This window comes from Plecotus auritus (genome assembly GCF_963455305.1).
Source record: "Plecotus auritus genome assembly, chromosome: 10".
NCBI classification, from domain to species: Eukaryota; Metazoa; Chordata; class Mammalia; order Chiroptera; family Vespertilionidae; genus Plecotus; species Plecotus auritus.
In genome coordinates, this window is record NC_137785.1 from 28,694,587 (window position 1) to 28,714,417 (window position 19,831).

Here is a 19,831-nt window from a genome sequence, read left to right on the forward strand (position 1 = left end):
TCCAGTTCTGGGCAAGAATCTGGGGACCCAGACTCATACGGGGTGAAACTGGACTGTCAGAAAAGAGAAAAGCACACTGAGACTCAGAGGAACAGCGGAAGGCAGAGGTACTGAGGCGTGTGCGCGGAGAGGGCGGTCAACTGAGTACTCGGCTGGCTTTCTCAAGAGGGTGGGAGACAAAAGCTCCCGACTGCACTGAACTCCAGTTCCGGGCAAGACTCTGGGGACTCAGGCTAATATGGGGAGAAACTGGACTGTCTGGCAGCAGGCGGAACTCGAGGGCGACTTTCTCTCAGAGGTGCTTGCAGCGATTACCACGGGACACTGAGACCCAGGGGCCTATTAGGGCAGGGCTGACGGGAAACCAATGCTGTCTGCTCCACCCTGAGACTCCACCCCATTCAAGCTGAGCACAGAGGCTTTTGCAAGTCTTCTCCCATAAGGGTGTCTCTAGCACAGAAGTTCTCCCATCATAGACACAGCTGATCCTCACAGCCAATTGGCCTGGAGGACAATTTCTCCCAGTGATACCAACAACAATCAAGGCTTAACTACAACAAGACTGTGCACAGAGCCCACAAAGGGGTGCACCAAGAGTGTGCACCTCAGGTAACTGGAGAGGCTGAGCCACTGGGCCCTATAGGACACCTAGCACACAAAGCCACTCTATCAACACAGGGAAGCAGCCAAAATGCAGAAACAAACAAACAGGTCACAAATGAAAGAAATGGAGGAAAGCAAACGACTGGATATAGAGTTCAAAACCATGCTTATAAGGTTTTTCAATAATTTTCTAGAAAAGGCTGATAAATTTAGCAAGACCCTCGATATGAAAAAGGACCAACTAGAAATTAAGCATACACTGACTGAAATAAAAAATATATGCAGAGATCTAACAGCAGACTGGAGGATCGCAAGAATCAAGTCAAAGATTTGAAATACAAAGAAGCAAAAAACACCCAACCGGAAAAGCAAAAAGAAAAAAGAATCCAAAAATGTGAAGATAGTGTAAGGAGACTCTGGGACAACCTCAAGCATAGCAACATCAGAATTATGGGGGTGCCAGAAGAAGAGAGAGAGCAAGATACTGAAAACCTATTTGAAGAAATAATGACAGAAAACTTCCCCACCTGGTGAAAGAAATAGACTTACAAGTCCAGGAAGCGCAGAGAACCCCAAACAAAAGGAATCCAAAGAGGACCACACCAACACACATCATAATTAAAATGCCAAGAGCAAAAGACAAAGAGAAAATATTAAAAGCAGCAAGAGAAAAACAGTTAGTTACCTACAAGAGAGCACCCATACGACTGTCAGCTGATTTCTCAACAGAAACTATGCAGGCCGGAAGGGAGTGGCAAGAAATATTAAAAGTGATGAATAGCAAGAACCTACAGCCAGGATTACTCTACCCAGTAAAGCTATCATTCAGAAATGAAGGGCAGATAAAGAGCTTCACAGATAAGAAAAAGCTAAAGGAGTTCATCACCGCCAAACCAGTATTATATGAAATGCTGAAAGGTATTCTTTAAGAAGAGGAAGAAGAAGAAAAAGGCAAAGATAAAAATTATGAACAACAAATACAAATCTATCAACAAGTGAATCTAAAAATCAAGTGAATAAAAAATCTGATGAACAGAATAAACTGGTGAATATAATAGAATCAGGGGCATAGAAAGGGAGTGGACTGACAATTCTCGGGGGGAAAGGGGTGTGGGGGGTGTGGGAAGAGACTGGACAAAAATCGTACACCTATGGATGAGGACAGTGGGGGGTTAAGGGAAGAGGGTGGTATGGGAACTGGATGGAGGGGAGCTATGATGGAAAAAAGAGGAACAATTGTAATAATCTGAACAATAAAGATTTATTAAATTAAAATAAAAGCTGTGGTACATTTATACCATGGAATACTATGCAGTAGTAAAAAAGAAGATTCTCTTACCCTTTGAGACAGCATGGAGGAACCTAGAGAGCATCATGCTAAGTGAAATAAGTCAGTCAGAGAAGTAAGTCAGTCATCATATGTGGAATCTAATTAACAAAATAAACTGATGAACAGAGTGGATCCAGAGACATGGAAGCATGGAACAGAGCAGAGTCAGCAGAATCTCAGGTGGGTGGGAGGTGATCAATCAACGACCTTGTATGCATATATGCATAACCCATGGATGTAGACAGTGGAGTGGTGAGGGCCTGGGGAGGGGGAGTGGGTGGAAGTGGGTTAGAGGGGGTGATGGGGGAAAAAGGAAGACATAGGTAATACTTTCAACAATAAAGATTAAAAATAATCCTATCTAATAAAAGAGTAATATGCAAATTGACCATCAGGCAGTCAGGAAGGCGAGTGGTTGGGAGCCAGCAGTTCTGGATTGTGAGAGGGCAGTCGAACATACCTCAAGGGGTCCCAGATTGGAGAGGGTGCAGGCTGGGCTGAGGGACACCCCCCAACATGCACAAATTTTGTGCACCGGGCCTCTAGTAATAAAATAAAATTAAATCTTCCAATCATGAAGAAATAAATAATTATGGCTGTGCTGCATATTATAATTAAAAAGTAAGGCCAGTTCAGATGATTACTCAAGTAGACTATGATATGTTAATATACTGAAATATCTCTTTACCATTAGGAGTGACATATTCAAGGACTATGCAGAAATAGGGCAAAGACTGCAGAAATCGAAAGTGGAGGAAGGTGCTGGGCCCACAGTATTGCCCAAGAGATTCTTACTCTCCTGGGGAATCAATCTCCCAGGTTGACCCAGAAACTTGCTCTTCTCATCTGCCAATAGTACATCTACCCCATACTCCTCAGCAAGACTTGTAGGATATTAGAAAGTAGAGAAATCTGTCACTCTTAGAGAAATCTAAAGAAGCTTATCTGCAGAGGTTTACGGATCCATTTGATGGCCAGAGTATTCTCTCTCTTTAGTCAGGGCACATGCTTAGTGACTGGATGGGGAACAGGAGGAATAGTTATAGGACTCAGGTGTTTGATGGAATTGGGGACCTGCTATGGCCATTGCCTGCCCTTAGACCAAAGTCCTTGGGTTAGGCACCTGAATGTTATTAGCATTGCTTTTGTAACTCTCTCTTTTGTCATTCTTTCTTGGCTGACTGTACCTTGACATATTGTTTCTTTTTTTTCTTGCTTTAATTTTTAAATTCTTAAATTTTTTATTTCTTTTGACATATTGTTTTTTATTTTTTTAATCTTTAAATTTTAATTTTTCCTTTCTTATTTTTGTTTTGTTAATCCTCACCTGAGGATATTTTTTCCATTGATTTTAAAAAAATATATATCTTCATCGTTTTCAGAGAGGAAGGGAGAGGGCAAGGGAGAGGGCAAGAGAGAGAAATATCAATGATGAGAGTGAATCATGGATCGGCTACCTCCTGCACGCCCCCTACTGGGGATTGAGCCTGCAACCCCGGCATGTGCCATTGACTGGAATCAAACCCGAGACCCTTTAAACCAGCGGTCCTCAAACTTTTTAAACAGGGGGCCAGTTCACTGTCCCTCAGACCGTTGGAGGGCCAGACTATAGTTTAAAAAAAAACTATGAACAAATTCCTATGTGCACTGCGGGCCCGGGACGAGTTGGCTGCTAAGCAGGACAGGCAGCGGCACCCGGCGGGCTGGATAAATGTCCTCTGCGGGCCGCATGTGGCCCGCGGGCCGTAGTTTGAGGACGCCTGCTTTAAACCATAAGCCAGTGCTCTATTCACTGAGCCAAACCAGCTAGGGCTCCATTGATTTTTTTAGAGAGAATGGAAGGGAGAGAGACAGAGAGAAACATGGATGTGAGATAGACACGTCAACTGATTGCCTCCCTCAGGAGCCGTGACTGGGGCCAGGATCGAGCCTGCAACTGAGGTACGTGCCCTTGACTGGAATTGAACGCGTGACCCTTCAGTCCATAGGTTGACACTCTAACCACTGAGCAACTGTCTAGGGTTAAAATTTATTTAAAACATACGTTTTTATTGATTTTTAGAGAGAGAGAAAAATAGAAACATCAATGAGAAGCATCAACATTGATCAGCTACCTTTTGTACACCCCCTACTGGGAGTCCAGCCTGCAACCTGGGCATATGCCCTGACCAGGAATTGAACCAGTGACCTCTTGGTTCCTAAGTCAACGCTCAACCACTGAGCCACACTGGATGGGCCAAAAATTTTAATTTTTTATTGAATTTATTGAATGTGTTGGGGTGACATTGATTAATAAAAATTTTTAAAAAAATCTTTATTGTTCACCGAAACCGGTTTGGCTCAGTGGATAGAGCGTCGGCCTGCGGACTGAAAGGTCCCAGGTTCGATTCCGGTCAAGGGCACGTACCTTGGTTGCGGGCACATCCCCAGTAGGGGGTGTGCAGGAGGCAGCTGATCGATGTTTCTCTCTCATCGATGTTTCTAGCTCTCTATCCCTCTCCTCTCTCTTCCTCTCTGTAAAAAATTAATAAAATATATTTAAAAAAAAATCTTTATTGTTCAGATTATTACAGCTGTTCCTCTTTTTTTCCCCCCATAGCTCGCCTCTATCCCCACCCCATTCCACCCCATGCCCTTACCCCTCCGGCCCCCACTGTCCTCATCCATAGGTATATAATTTTTGTCCAGTCTCTTCCCACACCCCCACACCTTTTTCCCCGCTGAGGATTGTCAATCCACTCCCTTTCTATGCCCCTGATTCTATTATATTCACCAGTTTATTCTGTTCATCAGATTTTTTATTCACTTGATTTTTAGATTCACTTGTTGATAGATTTGTATTTGTTGTTCATAATTTTTATCTTTGCCTTTTTCTTCTTCTTCCTCTTCTTAAAGAATACCTTTCAGCATTTCATATAATACTGGTTTGGCGGTGATGAACTCCTTTAGCTTTTTCTTATCTGTGAAGCTCTTTATCTGCCCTTCATTTCTGAATGATAGCTTTACTGGGTAGAGTAATCCTGGCTGTAGGTTCTTGCTATTCATCACTTTTAATATTTCTTGCCACTCCCTTCTGGCCTGCATAGTTTCTGTTGAGAAATCAGCTGACAGTCGTATGGGTGCTCCCTTGTAGGTAACTGTTTTTCTCTTGCTGCTTTTAATATTCTCTCTTTGTCTTTTGCTCTTGGCATTTTAATTATGATGTGTGTTGGTGTGGTCCTCTTTGGATTCCTTTTGTTTGGGGTTCTCTGCGCTTCCTGGACTTGTAAGTCTATTTCTTTCACCAGGTGGGGAAGTTTTCTGTCATTATTTCTTCAAATAGGTTTTCAGTATCTTGCTCTCTCTCTTCTTCTGGCACCCCCATAATTCTGATGTTGCTATGCTTGAGGTTGTCCCAGAGGCTCCTTACACTATCTTCATATTTTTGGATTCTTTTTGCTTTTCCGGTTGGGTGTTTTTTGCTTCTTTGTATTTCAAATCTTTGACTCGATTCTTGCGATCTTCTAGTCTGCTGTTGGATCTCTGTATATTATTCTTTATTTCAGTGTATGCTTAATTTCTAGTTGGTCCTTTTTCATATCCTCGAGGGTCTCACTAAATTTATCAGCCTTTTCTGGGAAATTCTTGAAAAACCTTATAACTGTGGTTTTGAACTCTTTACCCAGTCTTTTGCTTTCCTCCATTTCTTTCTTTTGTGACCTGTTTGTTTGTTTCTGCATTTTGGCTGCTTCCCTGTGTTGATAGAGTGGCTTTGTGTGCTAGGTGTCCTCTAGGGCCCAGTGGCTCAGCCTCCCCAGTTACCTGAGGTGCACACTCTTGGTGCACCCCTTTGTGGGCTCTGTGCACAGTCTTGTTGTAGTTAAGCCTTGATTGTTGTTGGTATCACTGGGAGGAATTGACCTCCAGGCCAATTGGCTGTGAAAATCAGCTTTGTCTGCGATGGGAGAACTTCTGTGCTGGAGACACCCTTATGAGACAAGACTTGCTTCAGTGGGGCTTTGGTGCTCACTGAGTCTGCCCCCCTGAGTGTGTCCCTTATGGGTCTGAGGAGTTGTAATCTGGATGGTCCTACTCTGATCCCTGGGTACACTGGTTCTTGGATCTCCAAGGAGGTGCTAATTTAGCCTCTGCCTGAGGCCACCCTACAGAGAGATCTGCAGATTCATCTTCTTTGTTTGGGTCAGGCATCCTCAAACTACGGCCCACCGGCCACATGCAGCCTGCCAAGGACATTTATCCAGCCCGCCGGGTGCCGCTGCCTGTCCTGCTTAGCAGCCGACTCGTCCCGTGCCCGCAGTGTGCATAGGAATTTGTTTATAGTTTTTTTTTTAAACTATAGTCCGGCCCTCCAACGGTCTGAGGGACAGTGAACTGGCCCCCTGTTTAAAAAGTTTGAGGACCCCTGGTTTGGGTTTTGGAGGTGCCCAGATGAGGCTCAGCTGTGAAGCAACGCAAGCTGCTGTGGGGCCTTGAGCCTTCTTTTGGATGTTTTGGGTCTCACTGACTCAACTGCAGTTTGATAGGTAAGTTTAGATTCCAAAGGATCAGTCCATTCATATGCAAAAGCCTCAGCTTGGATGGGGTGGAGTCTCAGGGTGGAGCAGACAGGAATGGCTTCCCATCAGCCCTGCCCTAAGAGGCCCCTGGGTCTCAGTGTCCCTTGGTAATCGCTGCAAGCACCTCTGAGGGAAAGCCGCTCTTGAATTCTGCCCATTTCCAGACAGTCCAGTTTCTCCCTGTATGAGTCTGGGACCCCAGAGTCTTGCCCAGAATTGGAGTTCAGAGCAGTCGGGAGCTTTTGTCTCCCTCCAGCTTGAAAAAGACAGCCGCGTACTCAGTTGCCCGCCTTATCCACACACGTGCCTCTGTACCTCTGCCTTCTGCACCTCCTCTGAGTCTCAGTGTGCTTTTCTCTTTCCTTCTAGTTGTAGAATTTCCACTCAGCCAGTCTTCCTGTGGTTCTGGATGATGTCCGTTTTGTCTTTTAGTTATAGTTTTGAAGTTGTTGTGCAAGGTGGCAAGTTCAGGTGTTTACCTATGCTGCCATGTTGGTTTCTCCTGATTAATAAAATTATGTAGGTTTCATGTATACAGTTTTATAATACATCATCTGTATATTGTGTTTTGTGTTCACCAGACGTATTGTTATCTTGATATACTAATTTGTTAGTGTAGGTTGCTGTTCTGCTGGTCTCAAAGTGGTCCTGCTTTTTAAGGTGACCTCAGATCTGCTTGTGTTCTTTTCAGGTTAACTATCCATGTGTATTTTGATTTTACTTGGTTCCAATTTTTTATGAGAAAGCCTCACTGTGTACACTAAGTTCTGACAACAGGGGATGTGGGGGTTAATAAGTTTATGTGGAATTATTAGGTCTGTATGAGCAGTGAGATGGGAAGTAGCCAGGAGTTTGTAGTTATTGGGGTTTTCAAGTCCATACACGTTATTTAATTATTTAGTCATAAGGCAAAATGCTACCTGGGATTGTAATGTTCTAAACTCTTTTCTTTGAAGGATGGACACCCTCTTCCTTTGTGTCTTCACGACAGAACAGAGCCGATAAATCTGTTCTTGGTCCAGAGGATTTTATGGATGAAGAGGTGGGTGCGCATAACTTGAATTCCAGTTAGTTTGTAATTGGTTATTGTAGCACCTTCTCCTTCCTCAGAAAGTTCAGTGTCTGATTTCCTCTTTGTATGTAAGGTTTTATCTTTTAAGTATTTGGATTATAGTGCCCTGTGTATCACTTGATTCTCATTCATTAGAGCAGCATCTTATGATGGGGGTGGTTTCTAAAGACAAGAGTATAGGCAATGCTGGGCCGGCATGGCTCAATGGTTGAGCATCAACCTGTCAACCAGGAGGTCATAGTTCGATTCCTGGTCAGGGCACATGCCCGGGTGGCTGGTTCGATCCTTAGTAGGGGGCATGCAGGAGACAGCCGATCAATGATTCTCTCTCATCATTGATGTTTCCATCTCTCTCTCCCTCTCCCTTCCTCTCTGAAATTAATAAAAATATATTTTTAAAAAAACGTGTAAGAGAGCCCTTCCTGGGTAGCTCAGTTGGTTGGAGCTTCGTCCTGTTACACCAAGGTTGCAGGTTCCATTCCATTGCAATAAAATGAATATTGGAATAAAGCAAGTCATGTGAAATTTTTGGTTTTCCAGTACATATAAAAGTTATGTTTTTATTCTACTATCCTATATAATAAAGAGGTAATATGCAAATTGACCGTTACTCCAACACACAAGATGGCTGCCCCCATGTGGACACAAGATGGCCATCACAAGATGGCCAGCAGGGGGGGGCAATTGTGGGCGATCAGGCCAGCAAGGTAGGGCAGTTGGGGGCGACCAGGCCTGCAGGGAAGGACAATTAGGGGAGAACAGGCCTGCAGGGGAGGGCAGTTGGGGGTGACCAGGCCTGCAGGGGAGGACAGTTGCGGGGGACCAGGCTGGCAGGGGAGGGAAGTTAGGGGTGACCAGGCCAACAGGGGAGGTCAGTTAGGGGCGAATAGGCCTGCAGGGGAGGGCAGTTGGGGGCGACCAGGCCTGCAGGGGAGGACAGTTGCGGGGGGACCAGGCTGGCAGGGGAGGGAAGTTAGGGGTGACTGGGCCAACAGGGGAGGGCAGTTGGGGGCGACCAGGCCTGCAGGAGAGGATAGTTAGGGGCAATCGGGCTGACAGGGGAGCAGTTAGGTGTCAATCAGGCTGGCAGGGGAGTGGTTAGGTGGTGATCAGGCTGGCAGACAGAAGTGGTTAGGGGTAATCAGGCAGGCAGGCAGGTGAGTGGTTGGGAGCCAGTAGTCCTGGATTGTGAGAGGGATGTCAGTGGGATCGGGCCTAAATGGGCAGTTGACATCCCTCGAGGGGTCCCAGATTGGAGAGGGTGCAGGCTGGGCTGAGGGACACCTCCCCCCATGCATGAATTTCGTGCACCAGGCCTCTAGTAGTCTATAAATGTGCAATAGGATTATTTCTTTTAATCAATTACATACCTTAATTAAAAAATACTTTATTGCTAAAAAATGATAACCATCATCTGAGGCTGTTGGAAAAATGGCACCACTAGACTTGCTCAATGTAAGGTTGCTACAAACTTTCAATTTGTAAAAAATGCAATATCTGCAACGGGCAGTAAAGTGAAGTACAACAAAGCAAGTAATGCCTGTACAGGCAAATTTATTTGAAAAGCCTGTTACTCAAAAGTGAAGTCTTCATTGAGATAAGTCTACAGACTCTCACAGTAACTCACCCACACTGCAGTTTGAGCAGTGAGTGCTAGAGAAAAGAGTGAAAGGAAGCCTTGTGCAGGCACCTGGGCCCATTGTTTTCTTGTTTGTTTTTTTTTATTGATTTCAGAGAGGAAGAGAGAGCTAGAAACATCAATGATGAGAGAGAATCATGGATCGGCTGCCTCCTGCACCACCCCCTCCTGGGGATCGAGCCAGCAGCCTGGGCAGTGCCCTTGACCAGCATCGAACCTGGGACCTTTCAGTCTGCAAGCTGATGCTCTATCCACTGAGCCAAACTGGCTAGAGCTGGGCACATTGCCCCTACCTCTGTAAACTTCTTAGGTAAAGGGGCTGATGGGGTTCTAAAGTGGTCTGGCCAACCTTGTAGGGTGGGCTCCGTTTTGTTTTAAAATTAAACTCCTCTTAACTTAAAACCTAGTCATGGATTCGTTTGTGATAAAGATTCAATAAAATACTTATATCAGCATGTTTTAGGCTGCAGGTAAGAGGTAAGGGGAAGTCTTCTTCCTGTCTCACTAGCATAATCCATAAGGAAACATATCTCATGTAACAAGAAGTCTAAATGCCTGTGAGGCCCCAGGCTCTCTTCTTCTTCTTCTTCTTCTTTTTTTTTTTAAAATATATTTTATTGATATTTTACAGAGAGGAAGGGAGAGGGATAGAGAGCTAGAAACATCGATGAGAGAGAAACATCAACCAGCCGCCTCCTGCACACCTCCCACTGGGGATGTGCCCGCAACCAAGGTACATGCCCTTGACCGGAATCGAACCCGGGACCCTCCAGTCCGCAGGCCGACGCTCTATCCACTGAGCCAAACCGGTTTCGGCTCTTCTTCTTTTTTTAAAAAATATATTTTTATTGATTTCAGAGGGTAAGGGAGATGGAGGGAGGTAGGGAGGGAGGGAGAGAGAGAGAGAGAAAGAGAGAGGGAGAGAGAGAGAGAGAGATATCAATGATGGGAGAGAATCACTGATGGGCTGCCTCCTACACGCCCCACACTGGGCATGTGCCCTGACCAGGAATCGAACCGTGACCTCCTGGTTCATAGGTCGACACTCAACCACTGAGCCACTCCGGCCAGGCCCAGACTCTTCTCAGTCTTCTTCTGCCTGTCAGCTTGCTCTTACACTACATTGCCTCAAGGTTGCAAAGTGGCTGCAGTAGTCCCAGGGGCATAGCCATGGCTACCATTCAGTAGAAGAAAGACTTTCTTCTTGGTATCTTTTCTTTTGATCAAAGAAACTATGTAAATCTTCCAGTGAATTTTCCCTCCTATCTGCTTGAACAAATTGTTCTACATGCTTATTCTTAAAAAAAAAATTATGTACTGATTTTTAGAGAGAAAGAAAGGGAGAGAAACATCCATTTGTTGTTCCACTTATGTATGCATTCATTGGTTGATTCTTGTATGTGCCCTGACTTGGGATTGAACCTGCAACCTTGGCTTTTTGGGATGATGCTCTAATTGAGCTGCCCAGCAACAGCTACATGCTCATTCCTAAAGCAAGGGAAATGGGACAAAAATGACTGGCTTTATCCCATGAACAAGACATGAACCCCCATTCCCTAACCCTCCTCCCACTGCAGCCTACACACACCAGGGAGCAGGTGCCTATACAGTCTCAGGCAGCTGTGGGGAGAGAGGTAGGGGCAATGACTGTTGGACAGGCAGCCAACAGTAAATGCAAAAGCACTTAACTCAGGGCCTGGCACATAGGTGCTCACGAATGCTTGTTGGCTGTGACTCTTAAGATTTGCCCCCTCACACCGACCTCTGAAATATTGCCTGAGAAGAATTAGGTCCTTCCTGTTTTCCTTGCTTGGTAGTGCTCCTTGTGGCCTCACTGAGTAGCCACTATAATGCCCCCGTCCTTGTGTTGTGGCAGATGCACAGGAGAACGATCAGCCAGCACTCTGAGGGAGGAAAGTTTAACCTTTATTTGGCAGATCTGCTAGTCCAGGGGAATTCTGGATCCAAAGCCTGAACTGAACTCATGGGGAGGCTCTGACCTGTATATCTCCTCCTGTGCTGGGCCCCTGAGGGTCCCAGCAGCTCCGCCCTAGTCAGCTGTGGCGGGGCCTTGGGGTTAGGCTCTGCAGCTCCGCCCATGTTCAGTCAGCATGGGGAAGTTAGACTACAGTTTTAACCAGATACTGAACTAGGTTGCAAGCACCCCCATTTTTCTTTTCACTTGGCCACTGGCCTTATGTGAGGGTACCAAAGTCAGTGTGTAAAGTCAGCTGCTCACCTGATCCCAAACTCAGTTTTGTGGTTTTAACTTTTTGTTTTTTTTGTTAATCCTCACCTGAGGATATTGTTCCTTTGATTTTTAGATAGGGTGGAAGGGAGGGAGGAAAGGAGAGAGAGAGAAATATTGATGTGAGAGAGACACATCCATTGGTTGTCTTTTGCATGCATCCTGACCAGGGCCAAGGATCGAACCTGCAACACAGGTACATGTCCTTGATTGGGAATTGAACCTGAGAATGGCCCAACACTCCAACCACTGAGGAACATTGTCAGGGCTTAACTTTTAAAGAACTAAAGCTACATGATGCATTATGTTTAATCACTTCCAAAATAATGAAGTAATTTTGTTTGATTTTTTTTTAAAGGATCTTAGTGAATTTGGGATAGCACCTAAAGCAATTGTTACCACAGATGATTTTGCTTCCAAAACCAAAGATAGAATACGAGAAAAGGCCAGGCAGTTAGCAGCTGCTACTGCCCCTATTCCTGGAGCCACTCTGCTTGATGACTTCATAACGCCAGCAACGTGAGAAGAATTTATTTTTGACTTTTCTGATCTTGAAATTACTGCTTTGCATATATATGATGATCTTACTTAGGGAAAGCTTGGTTGCGAGTAGGACAAGTCTTCTTGGCCTAACTTGAGTGCAAAGGGGGGTTTTCCCAAAAGGGTCTTGCATTGTTAGTGCACGCAGTGCTCTAGATCTCCAGCCTCATTCTGCCCTCTCATTCTGCATACCTCCTTGTTCTACTCCTGGGCACTTGGCCTGATATGGCAGCCTTAGATTGTCATGGTTTCCCAGGCCCCATGCTTGACAAGGACCATGTGGAGTCCCTATGTGCCTGTTCTTGGCCCAGGAGAAAAGACATCTGATCAACTTCCCCAGGTCAGACATACATCCCAAGTCCAGTCATCCAGAGCATGTCCAGAATGGCAAGGCCATGCAGTTCTAACATGAATGGGGGTAAGGGTTCAGGTAGGACAAGATTTTGAGCTGGGCAGGAACTCAAAGGCTGCTTACTTCCTGCTGTTCTCTAGTGTTATAAAAAGAAGTTAATTTCCAATGCCTTGATATCCTAGATTATCTGTTGGTTTTGAATTGCTGAGAAAAATGGGTTGGAAGGAAGGACAAGGAATTGGTCCTCGAGTAAAGAGAAGACCACGCCGACAAAAACCTGGTATGCATATTGATTGTCATTAACCCTAATCCTAATACTTTTTAAAAAAATTATTGATTTAGAGAGAGAGAGGAAGAGAGAAACATTGATTTGTTGTTCCACTTACTTATGCATTCATTGGTTGATGCTGTGTGTGCCCTGATTAGGGATCAAACCCACAACCTTGGGGTATCAGGACACGATGCTCTAACCAACTGAGCTACCCAGCTAGGGCCCTAATACTTTTTTAAAAAAATGTTTTTATTGATTTTTAGAGAGAGGAAGGGAGAGGGATAGAGAAATAGAAACATCAATGAGAGAGAAACGTCATTAATCGGCTGCCTCCTGCACGCCCCCCTATGGGGATCCAGCCTGAAACCCAGACGTGTGCGCTGACCAGGCATTAAACTGGTGACCTCTTGGTTTCTGGGTCAGTGCTCAACCACTGAGCCACTCCGGCCGGGCCCTAATACTTTGTAATGGCTACATGTTTCTAGAAATAAAATTGCTGGGTGGTATGCAGGTATTTTAAGGCTTTTTGTGTGTAGTGTGAAATAGCTTTCTGGAAGAATTGTACTCGTTTACATTCCCATCAGGAGCATATGAAATTGTTTCCTACTTCTGCCCAAACTGTCACAATTTTACGGGATTATTTTCTATTTCTTGCCCTTGGTCTCCCCAGCCAGACTATGAACACTTAGAAGCAGCAATAATTATTTTAGGTTCTCCTAGTGCTGGAGGAGTAGTGGTTACTCATTTAGCACATTGTTGCCAGAGTGCGGATGGGGCAAGGGCTGGGGGAAAACAATTTCTGAGTGATCAGTCTCCAACCTAAAGCTGTAGCGCCTTTTACAAGGGCAGCCATGTACCTCTAAAGAGTTTCAGCAGCTCGGATTTCTGTATTTTCAGTTGCTCATGACTGATGCATTTGAAATCTCTTGTATAGATCCTGGAGTGAAAATCTATGGCTGTGCATTACCTCCGGGAGGCTCAGAAGGATCTGAGGTATTATATGGGATGACTCTAGCATTTGTTACTTCATGGAAGGTGAAATTTTACAAATTTCTAGCATTTGTTACTTCATGGAAGGTGAAATTTTACAAATTGATTAAATATATATATATATATAGATAGATAGATAGATAGATAGATATAGATATAGATATAGATATAGATATAATATTGATTTTTTAGAGAGAGAGAAAGGGAGAGGGAAAGAGAGATAGAAACATTGATGAGAGAGAAACATCAACCAGATGCCTCCTTGCATGCCCCCTACTGGGGATCAAGCTGGCAAGCTGGGCATGTGCTCTGACCGGGAATTGAACTGGTGACCTCTGGTTCATGGGCCAATGCTCAACCACTGAGTCACACCTGCCAAGCCAGAAACAATTTTTGAAATGAATCATATCCCGTTGCAGTGAAATATCCATACCCTAAAACTATCCTCATAATGTCAGATAAGGTGTTCAGCAATATGCCTGCCAGCACCATAGATAGCCCAAGTCTGTTTAGATTCTTAAAATGGAATTGCTTGTGTTAGTATCATTTGTTCAGGGACTTGATGTAATGATTTGTAATAGTGGAAATTAAAGTTTGGTAAATGTTCTGTTTGGAATGAATCACTGCATTTGAAAATAGTGTTTTATAGGCTTACTTTGTGCCAGCAAGTGATTCACCTTCATTCTACTTTTTAAATAGGATGAAGATGATGACTACCTGCTAGAAAATGTGACCTTTGCACCTAAGGATGTCATGCCTGTGGATTTCACACCTAAAGATAATGTACATGGACTGGCTTACAAGGGTCTGGATCCCCACCAAGCGTTGTTTGGAGCTTCAGGAGAACATCTTAATCTTTTCAGTGGGAGACCCGAGGGAACCAGCAATCTTCTTGGAGATATTGGAGTGAATAAAGGGAGAAAATTGGGAATTTCAGGCCAGGTAAGTGTTTCGGTTTTATAAACATGGAGCTATTGACAAATGAGAATACTCCTTATTATATTTGCCCTATAGTAGGGCACTCATTATTGATTGACTACATGAAGACCTCAAAGTGGTCATATTTTCCTTGGGATTTGTTCTAAAGATATGTAAAGTATACCTACGTGATTTTAATATTTACTGCTGAGATCCTGTAACCTATGTTCTTGGTGGAGTTTGTGTGTTCCCAGGAGTGAGGACTACTTTTTCACACTCTTGTGGGGCTGAGCAGAAAACCACACTTACCTTTTGGTTTAGTTAATAGTTGAATTTCAGTCTGCCTCCAAGTTCAGGTCCAAGTTTGACTACCTCCTGGACTTATTTCCTAGTGCCGCCAGCCAAAAGTTGGGAGTGTAGGTGTAAGTTTCATATGGGAGATTTGCTTTGTACCTTTGAGGAGATGGAGAGCTTTTCCTGACTGCCTGTCCTCTCAAATTGATTCAGAGGTTCTTTCCTAAATTACATTTAGGAAATGTCATTATTACCTTTTCTTTCTAAGTTACATTTAGAAAATGTTATTATTGTTTTTTCCAGTTCTTTTAACAGAAAGGGATACTTGGAGATCATTTCCCACAAAGATTAGGAGTTCTTACAGTGGCTATAACAGTAGTGGTGGTCTCCAGACCCTGGTCACCAGCTCTGTTCCAGGCCATACTGAACAGCAGATGAACACTTTTCCTTTCTCCATTAGAGGCCTTATTTTTCCTCCTGCACTGCTGCTTGTGTGCATTCTCCATTCCTCTTCCCATGCTAGGACCCGGACCCATAGCTGCTAGGACCCGGACCCATAGCTGCTAGGACCCGGACCCATAGCTGCTAGGACCCGGACCCATAGCTGCTAGGACCCGGACCCATAGCTGCTAGGACCCGGACCCATAGCTGTTAGGACCCGGACCCATAGCTGCTACGACCCGGACCCATAGCTGTTAGGACCCGGACCCATAGCTGTTAGGACCCGGACCCATAGCTGCTGCTGGGCATGGCATTCACCTCTCAAGGACTGGAGTCTGTGTGTTAATCTGGGTCTCCCATTTGCTTCTCTCTTGGTGATCTTACCGTGCTAATGTGGGCTGTTCAATCACATTGTTAAAGTAGCTTTATCCTTCAGTGCAGACATACTCTAAACCTGTATTGCTGTTTGAAACCTTGTTTTGAAGGCTTTTGGTGTTGGTGCCCTGGAAGAGGAAGATGATGATATCTATGCAACAGAAACTCTATCCAAGTATGACACCATTTTGAAGGACGAGGAGCCTGGAGATGGACTCTATGGCTGGACAGCGCCCAAGCAATATCAAAGTCAGAAAGGTGATTCCATAGATCCACAACTGATGGTAGGATCAGTGTGAGTTATCAGGAAGAAGGGATGGCAAGCTTGATACTGCAGTGTCAGCCTCCAAGGAGTAGGGGGTTGTTGGTCAAAGATGCAGATTGAGAAACAAAGTTAGAAGACGAGACGCCCAGTGTGGAAAGTAAGACAGATGCAGGATTTAGAATGGGTCACAGCTGCCAGGCCAGTGTGGCTTAGTGGTTGAGCATCGACCCATGCACCAAGAGGTCACCGGTTTGATTTCCAGTAGGGGGCATGCAGGAGGTAGCTGGTGTTTCTATCTCTCCCTCTCCCTTCCTCTGTCTCTAAAATAAAAACAAACAAGAAATGAAAAAAAAGAAAAACAAACAAAAACCACACATAAAAAAAGAAAAGATTAATTCACTCCTATTAAAAAAAAAAAAAAAAAAAAGAATGGGTCAAAGCCAAAGCTGGTTACCAAGGCAGGGCCACAGAGGGGGGAAGAAGAGGTCTGAAATCAGGGAAGGAGCAAGTGTGTGGTCAGAGGGAAGCACTTTGAGCTCAAGGAACAAGGCAGGTGGTCAGAGGAGGCAGCTCAGGCAGTAGGTGTGAAGGCCAGATGTGGTGACCAGGTGGTAGGAATACTGAGAGCCCATAGGAAGATGGAGCTTGGCAGCCAGCCTGTCTTCTACTTGTGTCCCTGGCTCTTAGGGGGCTCTTATTGGGCAAAGAGGTGGACATTTGTCAACACAACTTGAATTTCATGTCAGAGTCTATAGTGATTCAGAATCTAGGTAGTATTTCAATTATTGATTGATTGATTGATTTTTCGAGAGAGAGAGAGAGGGAGGGGTAGAGACAGAGAAATATCAGTTTGTTGCTCCACTTATTTGTGCATTCATTGGTTGAGTCTTGCATGTGCCCTGGCCCAGGGATGGAACCACCAGTAGTATTTTAAGTTTTCAATCCAGAAAAGGTGTAGGGCTACATAGAAGATATTTGTAGCATAAGATTTGGAACCAATCAGACCTGAATTTGGATCCCTGCTTTCTCCTGCCTAGTTGTGTGGCCCTGGGCAAGGCTTGTAACCTCTCTGAGCATCATTTATAATGTGAGGATAAAATCCTCTCTCTGGCCAAGCTGGTGTGGCTCAGTGATTGAGCATTGACCCATGAATCAAGAGGTCACCAGTTCAATTCCTGGTTAGGGCACATGCCCGGGTTTTGGGCTCAATTCCCAGTAGGGGGCATGCAGGAGGTAGCTAGTCAATGTTTCTCTCTCATTGATAATTCTGTCTCTCTCTCCCTCTCCCCTCCTCTCCCTCTAAAAATCAATAAAAACATATTTAAAATCCACTCTCAAGTAGTATGAGGATTAAATGGCATAACTCTGTGTTTGGCTCCTGCCTCAAAGGCTGATTCAATGGCACCTACTATTTATTCTTCAGTTACAATAATAATAATCACCCAAATAAAGTTAGGAGGCAAGAGCTGAGATGAAAAACAATCTATTCAGACATATGTAGCTATCCTATGTAATAAAAGAGTAATATGCAAATTGACCGTCACACCAACACACAAGATGGCTGCCCCCATGTGGTCAAAGATGGCTGCCCCCATATGGACACAAGATGGCCGCCACAAGATGGCCAGCAGGGGAGGGAATTTGGGGGGGATCAGGCCAGCAGGAGAGGGCAGTTGTGGGCGATCAGGCCAGCAGGGGAGGGCAGTTGGGAGGGACTAGGCCTGCAAGGGAGGGCAGTTGGGGGTGATCAAGTCTGCAGGGGAGGGCAGTTAGAGGTGACCAGGCTGGCAGAGGAGGGAAGTTGGGGGTGACTGGGCTTGCAGGGAAGGGCAGTTTGGGGGGACCCAGGCCTGCAGGGGAGAGCAGTTGGGGGTGACCAGGCCTGCAGGGGAGGGCAGTTAGGCATCAATCAGGCTGGCAGGGGAGTGGTTATGGGGTGATCAGGCTGGCAGGCAGAAGCGGTTAGGGGCAATCAGTAAGGCAGGCAGGTGAGCAGTTGGAAGCCAGCAGTCCTGGATTGTGAGAGGGATGTCCAACTGCCCGTTTAGGCCCGATCCTACCTGGATCCCAGATTGGAGAGGGTGCAGGCTGGGCTGAGGGACACCTCCCCACCCCCCCTTGCACGAATTTCGTGCACTGGGCCTCTAGTAGTCAGATAAAATTTGATCTAACTCTTGTAGAATACATATAAAACCATACTGTTGCAATATTCTAAGCATCACTCCCCAAAATTATGCCATTTTACATTTCTAGAAGAGAAAAGGCAGGTGTAAAACAGTTTTTGGGAGGTAGTTTGCTTAATGGTTGTGAACACAAACTGAAGACTGATTGCCTGGGTTTCAGTCCTGGTTCTCCCCATTTATCAGCCATGACCTTGACAAGCTACTTAACTTCTTTGTGCCTTGGCATCCTTGCTTGGACAGTGGGCATGACAATGGCATAAGTGTCCCATGGAGGTTGTAATGTATGTAAAGGGCTGACCTTGCCTGGCACACAGCCAGCACTCTGTAAGTGAGTGGCCTGCCATCACTGCCACAGAAGATGCTGGAAGGGTGTGCTCCCAAATATTAGTTGGAATTACCTCTGGGTGATAGACTACTTTTATTTTCTCCCTTTTGCATACTTTTATATTTTTTGCTTTATCTTTATATTTTCAAAATTTTCTACTAACATCTTTATAACTACAAGAAGTTATATATTAATGTTATAATATGTTAATATAGGTTCTATTAAATGCTAATTATTAATTCTATTAATTATATCAATATATTAACAAAATTTGATACTATTATTAACATAATATGTTGTATAATAATTACTAAACTGTAATAAATATATTTATTTATTTATTTATTTATTTATTGTTAATCCTCACCCAAAGCTATTTTTGTTGTTGTTAATCCTCACCCGAGGACATTTTTCCATTGATTTTTAGAGAACGTGGAAGGGAGGGGGAGAGACAGAGAGAGAAACATCAATGAGAGAGAGACACATCAATTGGTTGCCTCCCGCATTTGCCCAGACCAGGGCCTGGGATTGAATCTGCAACCCAGTTTCCTGCCCTTGACTAGGAATCAAATCCTCGATTCTTTGATCCTCTACCCTTTGGGGCAAGGACTGATGCTCTAAGCACTGAGCAGCACAGGCCAGGGCTTTTCCTTTATATAACACTTTTGCCCGACTGATTGATCCCGCCCTTTCCCGCATCGAGCCTGGGCAGGTGTCTCTCCCTGAGCTCCCCAGCTTCCTTTATCCCAGAGGCTGTCGCCCCCTCCTCCCCTCTCGCACAGCTGGCTGCCTCTTCTCTCCCACCCCTAGGGCTACATGATCTTTATAGCTTTGACCTTATGATTTTTCTTTCTTTTTTTAATTGACTTTTTTTTGAGAGAGAGGGAGATGTGAGAGAGAAATATGGATTGGTCGCCTTCTGTATGCACCCGGACCAGAAGTGTAACCTGCAACTTTTTGATGGATAGGACAACACTCCTATCAACTGAGCCATCTGGCCAGGGTGTCCTTCTGGTTTTTCACTGAGTAAATCTATAGTTAGCCAGTCATAATGGTTCTTATTTTTGTCTTTGATCCCTAGGGCTATAATAAATATCCTCATGGCTCGTTATGCACATTTGCTCAATGTATAATTCATAAAAGTAAAACTGCAGGGTTTTAAAAGAATACAAAATGACAAGAATGTGAAATTTAATCGCAAATCACCTTACAGAATCTTAAGAACTTCCAGAAGCTGGTACAAAAGTTCAACAGGGGTTGAAGTACAGAGTGATTTTGTGGGGGGAGGATAGTTGCCTGGCCTTGCAGCAGTGCCGGCGGCGGAAAGCCTCAGGCCCACCTGCACTGAGGGCTGAACACCAGCTTGAGGACTGACACTAGCTGTCAGTGCTCGTGGTGTCATGGGCATGGCCTGTGGCTACAGAAGATG

The 19,831-nt window shown here is 44.7% G+C and overlaps 1 protein-coding gene across 3 annotated transcripts in view; it reads left to right on the forward strand.

Annotated features, from left to right (window-relative positions):
- The window catches only part of GPATCH1 (G-patch domain containing 1), a gene marked incomplete at its 3' end in the record, with an annotated part of 67,971 nt that overhangs the window by 13,301 nt on the left and 34,839 nt on the right, over positions 1 to 19,831 (forward strand). For all 3 annotated transcript variants that reach the window (XM_080645562.1, XM_080645564.1, XM_080645563.1), the window contains exons 3-8: positions 7,446 to 7,531; positions 11,807 to 11,967; positions 12,523 to 12,620; positions 13,546 to 13,604; positions 14,301 to 14,543; positions 15,740 to 15,887. In XM_080645562.1, coding sequence (XP_080501688.1) covers positions 7,446 to 7,531; positions 11,807 to 11,967; positions 12,523 to 12,620; positions 13,546 to 13,604; positions 14,301 to 14,543; positions 15,740 to 15,887 — 795 coding nt within the window. The remainder of the gene's footprint in view (positions 1 to 7,445; positions 7,532 to 11,806; positions 11,968 to 12,522; positions 12,621 to 13,545; positions 13,605 to 14,300; positions 14,544 to 15,739; positions 15,888 to 19,831) is intronic.